General features: G+C 43.4%; 1 protein-coding gene across 1 annotated transcript in view; it reads right to left on the reverse strand.

Annotated features, from left to right (window-relative positions):
* The window catches only part of COL26A1 (collagen type XXVI alpha 1 chain), a gene marked incomplete at both ends in the record, with an annotated part of 155673 nt that overhangs the window by 108747 nt on the left and 23989 nt on the right, over positions 1–22937 (reverse strand). Inside the window, one exon of the mRNA XM_080357133.1 lies at positions 14966–15069. Coding sequence (XP_080213259.1) covers positions 14966–15069 — 104 coding nt within the window. The remainder of the gene's footprint in view (positions 1–14965; positions 15070–22937) is intronic.

Consider the following 22937-nt stretch of genomic DNA (forward strand, 5'->3'; position numbering starts at 1 on the left):
TACTTGAACCAGTCAAGAGTCTCACAAAAGAAAAAGTACGTCTAAAAAGCCATGAAAACTGGGACAGTGCAAGTGGATATCCTAGAAGCAGGAGTGAGGACAAACTTTGGCTGACAGAGCATTTAGAGCCGTAATAACACTCTACTAGGTTTAATAGCCATGAAAAAAAAGACAGACATCTATGTATAAAAACAATCACTCAATCAAAAGCTGAAAAAGGCCCCTAAGGCCGTCTCAGTCTGTGCAATGGATTGGAAGGGCGCAGTGGAAGTTCTAATTGCTTGAGTGCTCTTAATACACCCAAGTATTCCAGTGGAAGCATCTACTTCATGGCCTTGCTGCACACAATCATTTTGTCTATTGATCTCGGAAGATGTTATAACCATTTGTTGTGCAGTTCATTGGTAAGTAGTGCAAGGCTTGTCACCTACCCGTGCTCTGCACAGTGCATTAACCACTCTGAGGACACTGGGCACCTTCCAAGTTGCACCCTATATTGACTTTCCATATAACACTTTGCAAACAACAGTGTATCAGGGTGCAAATGCAGAGAAACAATGCAGTAAAAAGGTGGTTCCCTGCTGACAGGGACAAAGAGGCCAGGAGAAACAATCGGTACAAACGCATCCAAATGAAAACAAGCCTTGCCCTTGAAAAACAAGGCAGCAAAACAGGTCTAGGGAAATCATGACTTTCTGATCACAAACATCAGGTCAGGACAGTAAAGTCATGGATCCAGAAAAGATCTCACATCTATATGGAATACCAGAAAGTTGAATTGATTGCTGTGTTATCAAAAAGCCAAGTATGTGGGTGTGAATCAAGGCTTAGGGCTTGTCCACTTCAGTCTTTCCTTCCCAGCACACAACTGCCAGTGTGGACACTTCAAGTTAATGAGACACAGACACATGTGCCCTTTCGGAAACAAGAGCATTGCTGCATGCACTGAAAACAGGGTGAAACAATTCTTCAGTATATATCAAAACTACCTCTATGGCAACAAGCACAGAACAACTTCTATACCATCAACTGCCATCTTTGCTTGCCAAGCATTAGAAGTTGTCTCCAGAGACCTGCAGTGTAGACAGCTTCCAGGAAACACACTAATGTGATTATAGGTTAAGAAAGATCATGAGAGGCACAGGTATGAGTTACATCCAGACACAGTTGTTGGCCTGATACAGAAGTCTTGCCCTCAAGGGGACACACATATCGTAGAACAGGTATCTGGGGAGAGCAAGGTGCTCTTCAGATGAGAAAAGTCAGATGTGGGAACAAAATCTGCAATAACCATTTACATGGACAGAGAAAAGAAATTCTAGGTGGCAGCATGCTGTAACAGAGATGTCTGAAAAAGCTTACTAAAAGAACCGGAAACCAAATACCAGTTAAACGGAAGAATATTCTTGCCAAATTCCTTCACTTGAGGACTATGTAATTAGGCCAGGAAAAGCACAACAGAATACGCTATAGAGAATAGTCCTGCACCGCTTGTTAACCCAACAGGCCTCTTCCATCCCCAAAGCCTGCATTTCATAGCAGGTACCTGAAAGGTATAGATTACACCAGGTGGTAAGCCAACAATTCCAATCTCATCATGAAATTAAGCCCAAGCCAAGCATGGAGAACTGCATATTTTAATACAAGTCAACAGACTAGCTAGGCCCTTGTTGGCAGGGGAGCTCTCCCAGGGAAGCAGTGGAGTTATGCCCAAATAACCGATGGTGGACAGGACACGAGTGACTTCTGCATGTGCTTTCTACCCCTAAATGTAACGTCCATGCAACCCCATTAGGGATTACAAGGATGTTGCTAAGACTGTAAATAGTGAATACTTCTGAAAATCAAGCATCTGGGCACCACAGCAGAGTTCTTCTCTTTCACCTACCACCCCATAAAAAACAAAGCTACCCAAAACAGCAAGCCAGTTTTTGAAAAGGTTGCTGTATATCACCCTCTTTCTGACCTTGCCTGAGTCATGACTGGACCCAAGAGTCTTCCTCTCTAGTTCTGGACTCTAAGTAGATGGCTACACTGCTTCCCTGGAGACCCAGTGAGGCAGAAATAGGAAATGAAATGAAGAACAGGGAGGAAATTCCATCTCCCAACACAAAAAAATTAAGAGGCAGTCACAGAATTCTCCTGGTAAGAGGTAAAGAAATACGTATGCAAGAGTGAAGGCTAGAGACACAGAAATATCTTGTTAAATTTTTACAGTTTAACCACTGAACAAGCTACTTTCTCTCCATAATTTATACCTGAATTGTGTGTCTAGACATGACATCATTTTAAGGTATGCCTTGTGTTCTGTGGTAAGTTTACAATAACCAGAACTTATAATTGCTGTGGTTCAGGTCAGCAAAAGCGGAAAAAATATCCAAAGCCCCTTCTAAGCAGCTGTTCTTGGTAATCGTTTTAGTCTGTTGTTTTCCGTCAAGAAGACAAGGCCTAGTAAATGCTAAAAGCCAACATTAAACCAACTCCCCTCCTAAAAGTGACGAATACCATAGATAATCTTCAATTCCCAGGCAGCTTTATTTGGTATGGTTCATATTAAAACAGTGAAGGACAGCCAGATAAGCCAGGGCAATAAAAACATCTACTGTGTGCCTGCAGAGATTGACAGTTACAGACACACCAGACCCTGCTGTGTGCCCACACGATAAACCAGTTATCCACATACAGGAAGATAAGCCTGTGGGTCTCAGGTGGGATAATAACAAATACCAGCGTATTCTCACTATTGAGACATAAATCCTGAGGCTACACAAGCTGGAACCACAGTGTAGTTAACACGCACCAGCCACTCTTATTTAGAGGAATGAACCCTGTGGTGATAAGGGCTGCTGGCCAAGTGACTTTAATCACATGAGGAGTTGCAATCACTGCCCTGGAGAGTGTAGCCCACAGCATCCTATTGTGTCAATGAAGTGGAATTTAGACATTGGAATTGGGGAGGGGGGAAATGGGCAACCTGAACACTAAATGATGTTTTGGTTTGGGGTGGTGGACATGCTCAATGCCAGAGGCAGCCAAAGAGGAGCAGGGAGTAGGATCAAGAGGGCACCTCAGTGCACATCATAACTGTCCTGACGGCAGCAAGCACAGAGAAAATCCTGTGCTGTCACACCCAGGGCAACTCAAAGATCCTAAAGAGAGCCCTAGATCTAGAGGTGCATTGGGTGGAACACATCGTCCATAACATGCACCTCAAAAGACACAGGTATGTCACATACAGGGAATCTTTAAACTTTTTTTTGAGAATAGAATAGTCCCAGTTGAAGGAGACCTACAACAATCATCTAGTCCAACTGTTCTGTTTTGGAGTTTGTTGGGTTTTTTTTTTTTTGACAGAAACGTTAACAGTGGTAAGAATGAAATACAGGTGAAGATTACACAGCACACATTGTGCCTCTCTTCCCATTATCTCAATGGGAAGACAAACTACGGCCCTGAAGATATCCAAAATACAGTCAAAAACAATGGGCAGCAGCCCTGGATAAGAGTTATGGATGATGAAGTAAGCAAAATTCTAAGTCAAAAGGATAGACCATAACTATTGTTGACACCTGAAAGGCATAAAAGACTGTCCAAAATCCAGCTGTCATCAACAGTCAGGAAAAACCCAAAAGACAAAGGACTTGACAACCACTGTCCCCTTTTCTCCATGTCACACAAGTGATCCAATCCAGACCACACAAGTGCTCACAGTTCCAAGAATGTGAGCAGGCAGAATTAACACACTTACGTGTTTTAAAATAAAATCACCATAGAGGTCCCACAGAGTTTTGTTATACTACTTTTCCTACCTATTTTAACATAAGCAGTCCAACTCTCCCCTGTCATCTGTACTAGTCAGAAAAAACCTTCATTACTTCTAAGCTCTTTCAATACCCACTCAGAAACAGCAAACCATTTCAGCTAACAGCAAACAGGAGAGGACTCTACTGCACTAACAGGGCTTGATAAGAGGCTGATCATCACACCCAAACTGAAGCTAAGCTTCTCTTCAGCTGGTTAATACAGACACAGAGCTCTCACATCCCTGTCCGGATCAATCCGCATTGATGTGAGGTCAAGTCACCAAAGGATCTGTGCCAGAACAAGCGATTTAACGTACAACTTCCCAGGTCCACATCAACGGTCCTTTCAAATCACATGCACACCAGGGACTCAAACGCGGACCAACAAACCCAGTGCACTGTTGTAATGCAGGGTTTGTGCAGAGCTGTTACGGTGTCACACTCTTCAGCGCCATGGCAAGAGCTGGGGAGACAGGGAAAACCATGACGGATGCTGGAAAAGGCTGCCCTGAGATAGCTGATGCTCGTGAGCAGTGGTGACAAGGAGAGAGCAGCCGCTGCATTTCAGCAGTGGATAAGTAAAGAGCAGCAGTGAGAACACCATTGCTCACAGGATCCCAAGAGAACAAGCATATTCCTGCCCAAATGGTGCAGCTGACCTGTTACATCCTCTGTCCCAACCTGAGTGTTCACCAGGGTCTACAGCTGGCTTATAATGAAAATCTGAAGTCATCGGGGCTGTTCTGGCTTCAGTTCTTGTTAAAGATGTTGAACATCAGCCCAGGTTTGGTCAAAAGGTTACACAGGTTTTCAAATCATTCCAGCTTGCAGTGACCAAAGGTTGATTTAGGGTTTGCTGTCAAGACTGTATTTGCATTTACAGTTCTACAAGCTGCCATAAAAAGCCAGGTGAAGATCAGAGTTTCTCATGATTTGTGGATTGGGAAAAGATATTCACTCTCTCTGGGATCATCACAACTCCAAGGACAAAGGACTGATAAATAATCAGCTTTTTGACATATCTTCAGGAACACTGCCTTCTTTTTCTCCTGCCAACTTTTAATGAATTTGAAGAGCGAAACAAACTTTTACTCCTGCTTAAATCAAAGATCAAAGCTTAACACTGCTGAACCTGAGGCAAAACCAGATTCCAGGGTGAAGGTTCATAGCCCAGAATTTGAGTATTCACAATTGCCCAGGTCCAGGAGACCAGCATCAAGTGTCAAAGAACATTAATTCTAGAAAACTCTGCCACTATATGTTAACAGACCCATTGAAATGCTCATTCACATTGTCCATTAAGTGTGTGAAGGATCTTGTTACTTACACTGTTCTGTAAAGAGCTTACAGTTTTATGGTTATCATCCTAATTACCACTGCTAGTAGCCATTCTGCTTCCCTAAGACAAGTGCGGGGCAAGAATGATACCTTTGTACAGACACATCACACTATAAACGAACTTTAACTACTCAGGCCGCAAGGAGAATGGTTTATTTTCCTGTGTACCTCATAAAAAGCTGCTGTCTTGCTGTGAGTGCTACTACTAAGACAAAAGCAAGAATCTTCAACTTTACATTATGTTAAATCTAAACCGATGCTCATCCCCTGCATCCCACCCAGACAGTCTAGATGCAACAGAAATATCTGCTTATTTATGTTTCCACAAGGATTAGCAAGTACATAGCAGAAGGACAGTGTTCAAGGCATCTTTGGCAGATCACACTGGGAGATGCGTCTAACAGATAATACAATTGGAGAATGCTTGAATAGCCACTGTTTGCTTAATCACTTGAGGGCAAGTCTGAAAAGATCAAATAAGCCAAGTTTAGGAGTAGCTTGTTCCCCTTATTTAATGAGCTATAATATTTTACAGTGTAAAACCCTGCAGCAATCCAACTAGCTGCAGCATTTGGAGCTATCACTACACAAGTACTATGAGCCAGTAAACAGAAAACCAGAACCTCTGTTACTTAAGCACGGGCCTTTGCCACTGAAGCTAAAAAACACTGGCTGACAACAGCAACAGGTTTGTGTCCGTCGCCCAAATCAGCCACCAGAGAAGAACTAATTAACCCAGACACTTCACAATTCCCATCAGTATCTCAAAGGTACCACAGCAGTTTCTACAGCTCGTGCTCTAGAAAATGCTCTCCATGAGAACAAGAGCCAGCACCTTCAACATAAACCTCTAGCCCTCGATCTGGGGAGTCACATTCAACACGGTCACTGGCAGCAGAAGTACTCTCATTAAAGTCCATCTGCCGTGAATGTTCCTCAAGGTTTAGAATGAGACCACCTAGCAATCAAAGGCCCCCACACTTCCTGCAGTGGATACACACCAAAGGCTTCTTCAGCATAATTGCTACAAAAGTCACCCTTTACAAACAAATTAAACACCAAATTCCAAACCCTCACTGGGTATGTTTTCTTCTCTTTTATCCTTGTGTAACAAGCAGTGCTTTCCATTTACAGGAAAAGAAACAGAAAACGCAAGAATTTCTTCAACTACCTCTTAGCACCTCCACAACCAGGTAAGGACTAGAACATCTTCTAGACCCATATTTTCTATAACCTTTCTGACTTTGTTAGAATTGCCACCCAAATTAATTTAAGCCACTGTCACTGCACCCCAGTCTATTAATCACTGTGATGCTCTTCCATGAGATCTGTCTGCAGCAGAGGCACCAGCCATCCACAGCATCACAAGGCTTAGTGAACAGCACATAAAAGTCACAAGCATTATTAGTTTTTGCGTTATTCATTTGATGGTATTAGCAACCAGAAAACCGCAAACGTTACAACAATTTTCCTGGGAAGAAAGAACACATGTAAGATGTGGTTGCATCTGTAGTATGACCCTGATGTTGCCTTTCTTATATAGTGCACCCATTGCTACGCATCTTGAAACATCTGTGCCTTTCCAGTGACTGATTATCCAGAGACACGCAACAGTGCTCAGTATCTATAAGAGGCCGGGGACTGAACCCTGAGTTTATTACAGAAAAGAGCTTGCCAGAAATCCAAACTCTAGCCAACGAGTCCCTCCAGGCTCACTTGGAAAGGTCTTGTAACCTCATTGCCGTATGCCTGCTGGGCTTAAAATGAAATGCAAACTTGCTTGTTACTTGTGGATTTGGATGCACTATCCAAGGAGGAGACAACTCAGGAGCCCAAGCAAGCAGCATATAAGTCCAGAATAAAATTTATCAGTCTTCAGTGAATTTCGTGATAGGGGATTTTCACAGAGCCATTCCTTAATCTCTTTCCTGCTTTGGTAGTTGAGGGACCTAGTACAACCTGTTTAAATTGTGATATTTCACTCTTACACAGCTTGATGAAGTATTTTATTAAATGTTGTTTGAAATCCAGCTCATGGTATGTAGAATCATTGCTGATTACTACAGAAAGTTCACCAGCAAGTTGTTCCCAGCTTTCATTGATTTGGTAACTGTAAGGTTGCTAAAGACCCATCCAACAAGTGTTCTTTATGCTGCAGTGACAATCAGGGTATCTAGCAATGCTATGCTTGTTTTGGAACTGATTAGACACTTCCTACTCTTTGTAATCACACGTAGTCATTACAATGAGTCTTCACCTCCTTTTCCAGTGTTTGAAAGCCATGAGTTAGCCCTTAATGACTACCAATTATGTTATTTCTAGAAAAGCTCATTTGTGCTGGTGCTATTTTCATTTGCATATATAACATACACCTACTAACTACTTTTTAATCAAAGTTAACCAATGTAATTATTTAACAGTATGACATTCAAATCCTATCAACTACAATTCCTTTCCCAGCCAAATACTACTTCACAGATGCGGCACATCCCTTTTGGTATTTAGGATTGTGGGACTCAGTTGTGCAACACCGAACTAGGAGTAGCTTTCACAAGAATTAAGCAGTAACAAGGCTGAAGTTACTGTAAATGCTGAAATGTGACCTCTCTGAGAAACATGGACACAAACACAGGCAGGCAACCCTATCCATAAACTTACATAGGAATTTAAATGTGTCTGGCAGTCTCATAGATGCATTAGTAGTAAACATTAAACCTGGTCAGAGTATTTGTAACACCAGACTCCAGGATGGCATTTCTTCTCCTGAGTTTAGAGCAGAGCTTCATTCTACCATCTTCCACAAACTCAATTCTCTCTCAGGATCCTACTACCTTTAGAGTCTCCTTCCATTCAAAATCTGTGCATTTGACTATTCCAGCCTCTGACTGTCTTTGACAAAATCTCACTTGGGTAGATTTCTGCCCAACTCTACAATTTAATCAAGATTCGCCTGCATTTTAACCCTAGTGTACCATGTATTCCCAGTACTGCTCAGCCTCTAACACTCCTGATCTGATTAGAGAGCTCTATCCATTCCTTACATCAACTTTAAAACGAAATAGCAAGCCATGCTGGACTGAAAACTGTCCCTGGTACAATTCCATTTGACACCTCTGCCCAAACTGATAGAGTCTGAACCCTTACTACTCAGAACACAGGGTTTCTTTTGAGTGAACTGTGCATTTCGAAGCTGCCCCATCTAATATACATTCCTGGAGCTGTACTCACTTCGCTAACTGGTTCACATAGAGAAGACATGAGGTTGCAGTGACATGTACTGAACAAGCTTTTGTCCAGCACTTCTCCCCGTTAAACTGAAATTCTACTCTACTAAAAATTATTCAGAACACCTTTGGTCGCCCTTTAATAACAAGGAATTGAATAATAACAATGTCTAGGCTTCAGCAGCATGGGAATTTGATGCCTACCTCTTCCATTCACCTTGAAGTCTTCTACAAAACATGAAACCAACCTCAAACTTGCTCTGGCAAACTGGTCTCTGTTCCTACTCCTGGGCTCACAATCTCAATTCCACCTGCATCACAATTGCTTGCAATCCCATTTTGACATGGCAAAGCATCCCAGAACGCAGACCTTTTCCTAGTTGTTTAACCGCTTCGACAAGTGCTTAAGGACGACTACCCTTTATATTCTTTACAAGATCACAACTACTCAAAGTGTGAAATAAACAAAAAAAGGCAATCAAATAGTTTATCCACATAAAAAAGACTATCTACATACCACAGTAATTTGATGGGAGCTAAAAAAAATGGGACAATGTAACAGTGCGGCATACAGCTTTTCTAATTATGTTAAGATAACATCTGCAGATGTTTAGCACTCTAAATATTTTGACATTAGGTGCTGAATAAAATTCTCCCTGTTCAGATTAAAAATGTCCAAAAAAATGAAACTACTCAGATGCTGGAATGCATTGTCAAAATCTCTGGAAATCTGACAGGGTCTTTTTTTTTTGGTGGTGGTTTTTTTGACTGTATCAAAAGAGAAGATGAACATTTAGAAATTGTTCAAGGAGTCACACAGCACTGATGCCAGAAAGCATTCTCAGCAGGCTGCAAATTCTTCCAACAGTGACCACACACTCCAGGAACTCCTCAGAAAATGTGATCAAGGGTGACAAACATCGTGTCTGAAGCCAGAGGTTGCTGAATGGTCAGCATGGTGACAGGAGGGGATGGGAACTGGGTGACATAGAGAATAGTTTGGGAAACTTCTGGTGGATCTTCTGCCTTATATTGGAGAAGCCACCAGAAACACAAGCAGAATGAGGCGTAACATATGTAGGAGGAGGCGGCATATGCTATGGAAGAAAATACCAGGGTAGATACTGTTCAATACCTGCATACAATAGGTACACAAACATCATTGCTCCGAAAGTCACTTTCATGCATCAGCAGTTCCATCAAAGGTGACTGACATGTTTTGACTTTTTTTCATGAAAAATTTTTAAAGAGTTAGTTACCACATTTTACTACCTACTTACTCACTGCTTTACTAACTAGATAATTAGGAAATTCAGGTTGCATTTAATAGTCTATAACACGTATTCACATAATTACCTAATAAGCAATAAACTTCGGAATTAGAAGATATTTTTAGAAGCAACTTTGCTACATGGGACCCAAATGTTGGACTTTGAAACAAAGGTCTCAAAATGAAAGCAAAGTCACATTTCACTGAAGGAATTAATGAGCCAGTCTCTAGTAGAGAACTACAAACATATAAAGGTCTGTGCTAGATGCAAACTTGAGAGGAAGGTACCTCTGTTTGCAACACATGTGCAGCACAGAACTGTCCTGCTACCCAGAGAGCACCCAGATAACCACCCTGAAAGAATGTCGCTGCTCAAATGGAAGCTTTTGCTTTGATTATGACAGGATCCAGACTCTGCCAAAGTCGGAAAACATCGCCGTACTAGGAACAGAGAGGACTATGCCTCTCTGGACTATGCCCAGTTGCCTTCTCTTAGATTTTCATGGTTTCTAAGGGCAAGATGAAAAAAGCTCTGCTACTCACTGCATGTGATACACAGACTCAGCTCCTTGCTTCCAGACAGTGGCTACGAGGAAGTGGGAAAAACCTCACATAAGCTCAACTTTTAAAGAGAACTACTGTGATATCACGGGAAATGTTAGTCCATAACCTTCACATTGTATTTTCTCAGAGAGTAACAGTTCTACATTTAACTGTTCACCACAGGGGAGCAAAGCAAGACCTGGAGAAGTGAAGTCCCATCAACACCACTTTGAGTACCCTTTCTTCTAGAGCACTCCAATGGGCTTTCAGACAATTTAAGGTCTCTAGTTCTGATGTTCATTCTCACAGCCTCATCGAATTTTGTAACCGAATTGCATTTGCTAGTTTGAGGTTTTCCTGGCAGTGTTGTTCTGCATCTCTCCTCCTGAGACCAAGAAACTTTGTGAACAAGCAAGAAAAAAGAAGAGGGCTTTTGCACTCTATCATAGTGAAGGAAAAGTCCTCATTTGCTTATGCTGCTTTGAAGACTGGTAACACATGGGAATCTAAGAGGTTTGAAAAATATCAGGATGACAAGATGCAAACAATAGTTATTACAAGTAGATTAAAATATTCCAAGAACTGAAATGGGGGGGTGAAGCTCTCAAATTAAACCATTACTTGAACAAGACATATCCTACTTGTATTCTAATGCAAAGCAAAAACAGGAAAAGAAAAAAAAAAGCTTACAATCACAATGGCATCACTTTAGAGGTGCTAAGGTTACTCTTGGAGCTGTTTCCTGCCCAAACAGCTAAGCTGTCTACCATCAATCTGCTTCTGGGGTAAACAGTAAATAGGATATTGGCTACTGTCCCAAATTCAAGCAATAGAAACAAAGAAAGAAGAGATCTATGTCAGATTTTTGAAGCGAAATAAGACCGTGCCTAGCTGGAAAGCTCTAGGGCAGTGCTGAGCCCCTGAACTTGTGAGGGACACTTTTCCTCTCCTGAGAGATTTCACTTGCCTTTGAACTTTCAGCCATATAGAAAAAAGGCTGAGTTGAAATGTCAGCATCATCTTGGATTCAAATCAATCAGCTTGATGCATGATTGCAATAGCTAAACCACTTCACCTCTGCACTGCCCTCATCCATATGTTCTTTATATCAGCAGTCAGTAGACTGGGTGGCTCAGTGGATTAATTTCCTGTCCTAGGCTTGGGCTCCAGTTTAAACAAAACAAAAAAATCCTGAAACTGAAAAATAAAAATTAGTATCTACTGACAGTTAAATTCACCAGACTTGTTTGCATGAAGTCTCTTTTTCCATCCAAGAAAGCTGCAAGAAACCCTTTGGGAAGCCCTGGTACAGCTGGTGATTTTTAAGTATCTAGTCAACTAGCTGGTCACAGTTCTAGAAAAACAATAAAGGAATTAGAGACCTTTCAAATGCTGACATACCCTTGGTTGAGGGCAAAGCAATAAAGGGAAAAGGGGAGAGCCCCAAGCAGCATCAACTTGAAAAGGAAACAGATTGGAAGCAGCCATCCCCACCTCAGTAAATTAATACCCCACTGAGTAGCAAAATCTCCACCCACTTTTAGAGCTGGGCTTTCTCCACATGGTGCTGCTCTTTATCAGCTACAATGCAAGAGTTAAATTCCCAAGATAATTTAAATCTAAACAATGTGCAGCTTTCAGCATTAATGTAGGTGCCTGCCAGCTGGTGACAGTTAAGTGGTTACTTTCTCAAGCTAAACTTATTAGCCAAGGGTCGAGACACTTTGTAATACTCAAATTGCATTTAATAGCTTGCTCTATTGGTGCACAGTACGTTATTGTGGAAGAGGAGTTCTCATTGAAGGTGTATTACAGCAAGCCAGTCTCATCAGGAGCCTCCTATAATTTGGGGCTAGAGATCCTTGCTGGATCATCTTCTTTGCAAAAGAAAAGGTGGCCTGCCATTTGGGAGATAACACAAAAAAATACATATGTCAGAAATAGCTGCTCTGCTGCCTTTGAATGATTGAGAGTTCTTTGACTTGGTTTCCTTTGTTCACCCTCCCACCGTCTTATCTTCCCCCCATAAAATGCTAAAAGAAATAAATTTTAAAAGGGCAATGAAGGCCTCATAAAAGGACAGCTAGTAAAAATAATCCATCCTCCAGACAGGCTACAGTGACTCCCCCAAAGACACTGTTCCAGAACAGGGCAAAAAAAGGAACAAGTATCAGCCCTGCTCGCCAGGGATTAAAGGAGATGGGGTGTCTCAAAAGCCTCAAGATACAAAAAACAGCCTTTAGTCTGAAGGAGGGACCCCAGAGCGTGCCCATGAACACACAACTAAGAGTTCTCTATGTGCTTGATCAATCCATTATCTCCTGGCTTCATCTGTCCTACTCATGATAATACAACCTTCCTGTTCCAAGGCCCATGGGGAAAGAAAACTTTCCTTCAGTCTCTGGAAACAGGAGACATCTTGAAATGGCAGCTCAGCACCACTGCAGTTGCCATTCTGCTGACAGTAGAGAACAATAGCGACTGTCAGAGAATTAGAGCATTTGCAACACAGCAAGGAGGCAGATTAAAAACAGTGCAGGTCAAATCTGCCGTCAATCATACCTACCTCACATCAACTTCAAAAGCACCAGCTGCGCACACAAGTGAAATGAAATATTGAGGTGAAATCTAATTTTAAAAAAATTAAAGCATTTTGAGGGTCTACCCTGTGAATTCACTGTGACTTCATAATTGTACTGGCTTTGTTTTGGTTCAGTTTAGTTTTGTTTTCTTTTGGTTTAGTTTTGTTTTCTTTTGTCTGCTGTTTCCAGGAAGGATCCACACAGATGTGAGCATCCTACCCTCACAGAGGAACCGAATCTGCAGTAGGAGAGAGCACAGAAAGGAAAGAGCACAAAAGGCTTTATATCATGTTGCCAAAAAAACCTAACACACTCTTTTCAGCCTCTTTTACTTACAATTCTAAGTGACATTAAAGATTAACATAAAGAGCAAGTAAATACTTCAGTTTTAAAACTGATGCCTCTGGACAGCCCGAGGTGCTATGCACACCACTAGTGTCAATACTGCTGCTAGAAATGAAGTGGCACAAGCCTGTTGTACTAGAAATGGATTTCATTATTTCTTTTAAATTCCTTCTCCTTTCAAGAACATGGGAATGTCAGTAGTGCCAAATGTTTTAGAGAGAAAAAAGGTAAAATGGAACTCACACGTGAAAGTGAGGGCTTGCTACTGGCTTTCTGCTCACACTTCACAGACCGTATCCAAGCCCAAAAGAACAGTTCCACCTTGAGAACTTACTGCATAAAATTGTCACCTTGTTCCACAGACCTGCTCCTGTGAGATCGCTGCTGATTTTCTCAAACAAGCTTATGTTGGCTTTTTATTTCCACTGAACTCTGCTGAGACAGATCTGGCACTGCGGGAGGGAGCTGGATTCTCTCCTTTACACCAGCAGCACCACTAAGCTGTAATCGCTCACACCTGTCCAAACCTACAGGCACGAAGCGGCTGCACACACAGGCTCCTCGGCAGATCCTCCGCCAGGCTGAGCTGCGGCTATTTTGGAATTAGCAGTTCTGCCACAATCCTTAGCATCTCTCTCCCCTGCAGTGACAGGTAAAAGCCCAAGCGGCACACAGCAGCTTCTCTTTCCCAGGCTCACTTTCAGCAGCATGCTATAATGCAAATCTCAGTCCTGCAATTCAGGGTAGCCTTGCCACTTTTTAAGGCTTTTGTTGAGCTTCTGGGAAACTATTGTTTCCTCAGCAGCCTGAAGCAAGCTGCTGTCTGCGACCATCATTCTTTGTGACTGTAAGGAAAGAACTTCCTAGTTAGAGATCTGCTTAAATTGTGTGATTAGAATTGAGATATGACAGCACAAAGAAAAGGAGGTGCAGCTACAAACAACAGTCTTAGAGATGCTGGGCACCCCAATGACCCTTCCCCAGCCAGCAGAGACAGGTAGTGGTGAATTAATGCAAACAAACAGAAGACTCAAGGCTTAGTTTCTCATTCATAAGCCATGTACACTTAAAGCACAGATTCAGCAGATGCCTTAGTGCCTAAATCTGAAACCTGATATAAAAGCAGGACTTGTTTCAAAGCCCCAGAACCAACAGGTAAAGCAGAAAACATCAGGAAGGATAACGCAAAACATGCCCTTTTCATCCCTCATGATAAGAAAAGGCCTTTCTTCCTGCTCTGAAAAGAACCCTGTTTTCCTCCATGTGAAAGACCAGGTACAAAACCCAGAACTGTGTCTTCACATGAACTGTGCAACCTCAACATTGCACTAGTAGACAAGAGGTGGGTGGGAAGGGGAACAAAAGGTGCCTGGTTTAATTCAAGTCTCCCTGGGAACAAATGTTTTTGTGTCCAGACCTTACAGACGTGACTCTTACAAGCAGCCATCCAGGGACCAACTTTCATCAGCTACAGCAACTGATGGCAATGACAGCAGGATGTGGAGAAGATAACACACTGACATGGGGAAAGCATGTTTTCTGAAGGACTGTGCAATGAGGACACCATGAATGAGCACATCTATAAACAGGTCACCCCTGAGTACCCCTTTCTTCATTTCTTTCCCCTTCTTGTTCAGGCTTCTTTGCAGGCATTCAGTATGGCCTGCTTTCCAAGACCATCTGTAGGAGCTTGTGTGTGAACATTCAGAGAATGACAGGGAGTGAAGAGAACAGGTGATTTGTTCCTGTGTTTGAGAGGTGTAGAGCAAATTAAGGAACAAAACCCAGCTCAACGCAGCCGGTCCATCCACACATCCCCTCGCTGCTCTGTAAGGGCAGATGCATTGCTGGATAACTTACCCTCTTCACAGTTGCTCCCCGTGAAGCCAGGACAGCACCTCCACTCCAGCGTGGTCACAGTTCGGTAGGACATTTTGTACGTGGGCCTGATGAGAGTCCTGTAACTAACACAAACAAGAAGTCGGTAAAATGCACTTAAGTACTTAAGGGCAGTGCAGGTCTCATCGCTACCAAGTCATTGCAAGTAGCAGAGATGATGGTTCTGATTTACCTCACTCTGCCTCTATGTGGATTTTTCCAGCATTGAACAAAAGCTGACATTGGCCTTTCTTCACTCAGTACTAACAGAGTTTTCAAAACATTGCCGTCACAAATATTGCTTAAATCTCTCTGGTGTCTTCCCTTCTCCCAGCCCCACTACTTGGATCTGGGGTGTATTGACACATCAGCATGACAAAGATCATCACTACACACTACACTCATGATATACATGGAGCCTTTTTTCCAGCTAGCTGATCTGTGCCTCAGTTTCTTCTACCTGAAATAGGGTTACACCCTTCCTCAGCACAGCTGATGTTCTGCAGGACACATTTGTTAGCTCTGCATTCTGCAACCAGCACACCCACAGTCCCAAAAGAAAGAGGGCGAAAAAAAAAAGCACAAGTGCTGCCATGCCCAACTAGAAACTAGAAGGCTCCCTGCAGACACAAACAAACCCATGCAAAGGACCACGGATTCTGAAGTGAATGCAAAACGGAGAGTTGCATAAATGCCAACTTTTATTTTCAAACAGCAGGCTTGGAAAGCTGGCAAATCAGACTTTTCCCAGCATACAGCCAGAGAAGTCACTGCTGCTGCTCACGAACATGAAAGCAAACACAGAAGTTGTACTCTACAAGCTCCCCTTCAAATTCCTACCCTTATTTAACAACCAAAGGAATGTGGCACACACAGGGAGAGGCTGAAGCTTTGGGATTACAGCGTTGCAGCTTTATGCTTCCCTCTCGGGGCCAGGCAGACACAAGCCCCAGGCACTCGAGTCTCCTTGTTCCGCAGTGCCAAGAGCTGCCCCTCGCTCAGCAGGCACAAGGCTGAGATGGAGCTGTAAGTCACAGGAATCTCACCCAAAACCCCTCTGAGGGGCAGCAGGCACAGCTGTACATCCAGGATGGCACTGTAGGGACATCGGTGCAGTTACTCTGAATAGCAGTAACAAAGGCTTGCCAGGAGAGGCTGCCCATGTATGTCTTGGAAGGCAAGCAGCAACTCAGTCGTGGTTAACACAGTCTTTAGGAAATTAATTTCTCAGTAAGCTGTTCCTGATTATTGATGTCAGTTACCAGACACAGAAATCAGCTTCTCCTATAGCCACTGGAGGCGAGGGCCGCACAAGTTTCCTCCTGAGCACATGGCCGCCTGCACTTGGAACAGCATCGCAGCGATGGGAAAGCAACGTTGTCTCCTGAGAACATTACGTCCTCACCCTCCGAGTTGCCAAAAAGTACACCAGTTACTGCTAATACTGGCAACTGTGATCCAGGCACTTGTCTAACACAGGCTGGACAGAGCCAGCTTGTCCCACCTAGTTCTCTGCACCTCTGCATCCACTGGTATTCAGGAGTTTGCAGTGATGAGTGAGCGTGAGGACTTGGCACAACATTGTAGGTAGACCTTCAGCGCTTTTGCACAGAGAGACCTAAAACACAAAGGTTTTAAGGGCCAAAGCTGTTCTGCAAGACCCTTAGCAAGACAAAGTTCAGGAACTGAACCCAAGCCTCTCGACTCTCAGCCCTGGCGTTGGACTCAAGACATCTTTCCACACATAAGCCCCAAACCATCAGTCAGGAGTTCATGACTTTGTCACTAACACCACAGTTGGATTTGACCTTGAGATGAAAGTCTCCAGCCCTGTTACCAGTGTCCAGAGCCAACTAGTCTCCAACCACACCGTGATTTTAAAACCATGTTTCTGCCAACACCAGGATGTTAAAGCTCTCTCAAACTTCATTATGAAGTGTGGAGAGTGCCTTGAGCCAGACTGGAATCTTGGCAGCAGTTCTGTGTCGGGGAAGTAACTATAGTTTAATCCTCAAACGAGCAAGGACTTCTCAGGACATGACAAGCATGGAGCTCAGCTGTCACAGCTACCACCCACCCTGAATTTCCTGGAAGAGTCCTGACATTTGCAGCTCTGTTCAGCATTGCACAGTCAGGCATGTGAAGTGGTCCCAGCTTGCTAGCTCCGATTTGCTCTGAAGCTGCTCTGTTCTTCATAACATCATTTTTTGCTCAATCATATGACATAGCACCAAGGTCTGTTGTTAAATATATCATCACAAAGATTTCTGACTGCTATTCCAGGAGGAGAGAAAACAAAAACCAACAACCCTCCTTTAGCAAAGCTTCAATACTATCTGATACCTGAAGTGTTGCAATTGAAAGGGAAGAAAAAACATGCAAAAAGGAGAGGAAAATATACCTGTCAAAGACCAGAAGCCTCAGAATGAAAATCTGTGGAAAACGCAACAGGCAGAAAAAGGGACTGGTACCAGAATAGGAAAGCCTTTCCCTTGGATGACACCCAAACCACAGACACTGGCATAGAAATCTGCAAAACCACAGTAAGAGGTTAGGATAAGCCACAACCCGCACCTCTTTGCTTCCCAGCCAGCCAAAGGATGCACTTGGCATCCAGTCCCCTTCAGCAGAGGCTGCTGAGCGCTTCCCACAGACACAAACTACCAGGACCTGCCACCCTACTGCACGAGCCAGGTGTCATTTACCAACACGTTCGCTGAGGATCACGGCAAGACCTCAGGGAGCGAGGCAACACTGAGGGAAGAATGCACAAAACTCAAGCAGCAGCTTGAGTCACTGCTCTTAGTAGAGCTGATTAAGAACCTGGTATCCTCAGAGACTGCCTGATCAGCGTCACACAAGCTACAGGAGCTCATCTGCAGGCAACCATCATTTGGGAAAGAGAGACCCTCTTGCTTGTGTCTCTATAAGTGACTGTCCAGGAAGCAGTAATTTGAGGAAGGAGCATGAGATGAGTGATTAACTAGTTTGGGGATATGACGCTAGAAATACTGGAGAGGTCAGGACACATCGAGGGACAGCAGCCAGCAAGTCTCATGCCTCAGCACACAAGGATATGTTCCCCTTGCTCTCAAGGAAGTGTCACTGAACACAACAGCCAGACATGACACAAGAAAGGGAAAGAGTGTCACATTCTTGGATCAGAGCCTCAAAACAAAAAAATCAGGTCAAAGAGAAAGGCTTGATCTCTGCCATGACCCAAGCAGGACAGCCTGTCACACACAGGAAATACCTTCCCCCTTATGGATTTCCCCTGCCCTTTGACACTTGCAAACAAAGCTGTTTGTACACGATGACCACATGAGAGGGAAGGCGTGAAACTCGTTTCCACATCACAAGAGATGGTTTTGTTAATGTGATTCATTCAGCTGTTGCAGCTTGTGCCTGAGGAGACCTCAGCGACCTCAGAGGCTTCCATGCATTTTCATTCAAGTTCCAAGTTGAAAGTTTCAACATCCCTTACTGGTGGGTTTCACCATAGCCAGAAGAATGAATATGCCCTTTTAACTGGCAAAGAATGCAGAAACCAAGGAGTCTAAGCTTTCTTTTACCTACTACTCTCCTGACAATGAAGCCACACATCAACATATTCAAACAGGGACAATCCATCTTAAGTTATAACAAATGCTCCCTCTGTATTAAAAGACGATCAGAACAAAGCTCATGGGACTTCCTCTAATTTTTGGGACCCATAGCCTGATCTATAGACATGCCAAAAAGCAGTAGTTCCCCAGGGAAGAACATAATGAAGAGTTTCAAAGATGCTCCTGCAGATACTGGACAAAAAGCCTGCAGCTACAGAAGTATTGAAGGCAATTGTGCATGTCCTGCCTTTGCCAGAAGGGAGAAGGATGATCATTTCACTCTGAGCATGTCTGTTTTGCACAACTTATCAAGCATCTAAAACCCAGAAACCAGAATCTTATACACTTCCCATCTCAAGTTGTACAGAGCAATAATTTACACGTTCTCAGTCCAAAGAAAAAAAAGACCATGGACACAGAGACAGATGTTTCTACACCAGCAGAGTAACCATTAGCTCCTGGATCACGTGCTAGTGCAGAGCAGCACTGCACTTCCCCACCAGCAAGGAGGAAGAGTGGCCAGACAGCATGTCTGAGCAAGATCAAAAGGCCTTCAATTAGCAGCCTGGGGACGCCTGTGCACAATGTGTGAAGCAGATGGCCCTCCACCTGTGCCTCCCAGCAGCACACAGCCATCCACACCCATCCCAAACCTGATAACACACTTTCACACTACAGCTCGAATCCCTTACACTCCCAGATGCTACCTATCCCATTCACAGGAGCACTGTTCACCCTGCATTTATAACCCGTGTGTGTATGGCAGGGCAGGCATCTTGTTCCAAGCATATGACTGAACACCTTGGAAAGAAATAAGGGAAGTAAGCACTAAAGAGTTCATGTGTAACAAGACTTCAAATAGCAATCCCAATGCCCTGGAATTATCTCTGGGATTTATTATTCAATTGACTGGAAAGAGAGAAAGATTTCCCTGTGGCATTACTGCTTTTGAAACTGAGGAGAAACATCAGCTACAGGCCAATCTCTTGGGTGACAGATCCCCAGCTTCTACTGACTCTGTAGCAATAGAGTCTTCAAAAGCAGAAAAGACCAAAACAGATGAGCCTGCAGAATTCCTTCTTTGTTATTCTGCAAACTAGCTTGTAAAAAAAAAAAAAAAAAAAAATCCCCTTGGGTAGCACAAATGTACTTAGTTTGAATGAAAACAACAAAATAGAAAACCCAACACTGGGAAACACCAAGCAGCAAGAATGATCCATGCAAGATACATAGCCTCCTTACAAGAAAAATGTCATCAAAAGCATAAAGCATATGTGATAAGCCAAACCAGCTAGAATACTGAAAGAAAAAGAAGATACCACAACTAGCTGTTAGAAAAGGCATCACAGCCCGGATTTGCTGTGTTGCAAGAATGCTCTCCCCTTCAATCTCTCCCACCTTTGAGTTATGTTTGAAGCTCACAGATTAGTAACTTCATGTTTAGGGTTTCAATGGCTCTCGCAAAAGTCCAGAAGCCAGGTAAGCCCATTCCCGGCCAAGCCAGATATGGCTTTCTAGGGAAATCTTCAGATTTTCTGAAGCCATAAAGTGCTGCAGAGAAAGGATGCTCAAAGGTTAGCACGAAACAGTCATGCAACCAATGAGTACAGCAAAAAAAACCAGCAGGATAAAATCTTGCACAACCTCACTCAGAACATGCATTTTTCTAGGGTGAAACATGTAGGTTTGTCTTCTGAAGACTGTAAAAGCACATGATCTGCCAGGCGGTTCATCACATTCATTTATCTCCTGAGATACAGATTTACTGACCACAACAGTCATACGCAAATACCCTAATCAAAATTAGGCTGATTTGGGCCAATTAGTGTATAACAAGAAGTTGTTACATTCTCAAAGTCATAAAACACAGCAAGATAGAAGTAGTACTGTTCTCATCTTATAGACGAGGTGGCATCACTTGACTGAAGACACAGGAAGTCATGGAAGCTCCAGCAATTGAACACAGGTCTTAAATTCTTGCCTGATCTATGAGACCATCCTTCTCTGTGAGCTTCCAGGAGCTTGGTGTCCTAAGCATGACAGGATTGTGCGTTAGCCCACGGCTGCTGCAGCAAAATGACCACTCAGGAGCAGGGCTACAATTCAGTTGCCCGGGTTTACTGGGAGCCAGGTACAACCATCCAGGCAGCAGAGACCAGAGATTAGGTTGCCATTGAAACACCAAGCTAGAGACTTTATCCCTTCTTTCAGATAGATAAATGGCATGTGATTTTTATAAGTAGACTAGGAGCTTCAGCCAGACTGCTGGAAAGTTGCCTGTTCACTTCAGAGTGTGACAAAGCAAACGCGTATCCTACGGCGCGCAGAAGCTGAAGCCGTCACTACACATATGGAGAGAGTTCAAGAACAGATCTGCTGAGGGAAAGTCTCCAGCCAAGAGCACTCCAAAGCAACTCAGCACCCAAGCTAAATAAAGAGTCTGGGGTGGAGGGCAAGAGCAGAGCAGCTCAGCCCATCCCAGCCAAGATGACACCCCTGCAAAAGAAGTACAGCTGCCAGCTTCCCAAGAGCAAGTGAACAGACAGCAAGGACATCACAACGCAAAGCTGCTAGGCTGGGGATCTCACAGATACTCCCCTGTCAAGGGCTTGACCCTAAGCTGCAGTTTGTGCAATAAGGGAAAGAAACAACAAGAATGAATGGGAGACAGGAAACGGATTAAATCCTCGTCTGGCCACACTGATGTCTGCTTGTAAGCAGAGTCTGTCTAACAGAAAGCCCCTCTCAGCTGTCACCACAAGGTTGAGAGATGCCTTTTTTTTTGGCTGGTGTCCCTTTTGCTAGTGAGAAGCTTGATAATGGGTGTTGGCAGAATGAAAGCCCTCCCAGATATGGCTGACTCCCTGTAAACAAGGAGATTAAAAGAGTCTATTTCAAGTTGCAGCTGGGAGAAATATATAAAGCCAAAATAATGCCAGTGGCTTATGGACATTTTACATTGGTTATAGTCAAATGTAACAGCATATGAATCTGGCTATGCCCCCACTCTGCCCCTTGAAGCTCAGGCACCAGAAATCTCACTGGAGAAGAACAACTGGAGAAAGCCAGAAGATCTTTAAGTTTGTCTCTTCGGCAAAGGGGAAACAGATATATTTATATTACCTGAACAACCAGCGAGATATAGAGAGCATGAACTGCCACTGTCAGACCTAGAGTAAGCCTGACGTCCTCAGACACTAGACTTCCAGAAAACCTGAAAAGACAGAGACGCTGATACAGAGAAGGGAAGGAGGAAACAGTCTTGTTCGATGGGAATGAATCTTTGTCCGTGTTAAAAACTCAGCTTGACCCTGAAACAAGAAAAAGCCAATTATTCACACAGCTAAGTTCTGGCAACGTAACATTGGCAGGTCACTGTGTAGGCCCAGGAAATCAGACCTCAACCATACAACGTGACTCAGGCTTATCAAGCCTTGCCCACAGTAGTTACATGTCACAAGATCCATCCTTCTCAGTGGCTGGTTTTCATTCTGTGATCAGAAGTCAGATGCACTCCCAAAAACAAGCAACCACTTATAAAAGATGTCTGGGATGGGGATAACTTTAACAACCCACAGCTCTCAGGACCTCAGTGACTTTGTCTTCATTGTTGCTTGTCCTTGGGGCTCTCCTTTTCATACAGTGGCAGCACAGTAAACAATCAGGAACCAGCACATGCCATTCCTGCTTTACCTCTGTTGATAACTTGGCGGGCTCCAGCATTTGTTGGCAGCTTTCTGCAGGTTCTTGGGAAAAAGAGGTCCAAGGTCTTTCTCTACTTCATGCAAGAATGTCATATGATGCATGATTAGAGGACAGATAGCACAGTCATTTCCTGGAAATGCTGCCATTCACTTTGCTTGCATTTTGTCCCACTTGCAAAGGGAAAAGAGCATCAGCGGCCTCCCATCTCTTCTGGTAGGCTTCTTCACCGTGATCATCTTCCAGAAACACGGCTCCCATCAGTTGAGCTTTCACCAGCTGAGATCTTAAATATCAATAACCCCAGCTTCTTTCCATGATATTTTCACATGGAAAGAAAAATTGAGAAGTCTGTTGCCATTCTGCATTGTCTCCAAACAATTGGACTCATCAGGCAAATGAACCAAACTACATTTGAAGCTGAAAATGTTCCATGAATAACAATGTCACAACAGCACACTCCGCTCTTAAAGTCTCTGGGTTAACAATGTAAGAAACCGTGTATATGAGTAACTGCAGGAGCCCACAAAAAGGATTTTTTCTAGTAACATGATCAATTGTTTGGTACTTATGGAACTACAGTTATGTTAACTAGGAAAAATAAGCAAATTTTTTGGCACATTTAGGAGACAAGGTGAAAGCTCGCA

Source organism: Nesoenas mayeri (assembly GCF_963082525.1).
Source record: "Nesoenas mayeri genome assembly, chromosome: 20".
Classification (NCBI taxonomy): Eukaryota; Metazoa; Chordata; class Aves; order Columbiformes; family Columbidae; genus Nesoenas; species Nesoenas mayeri.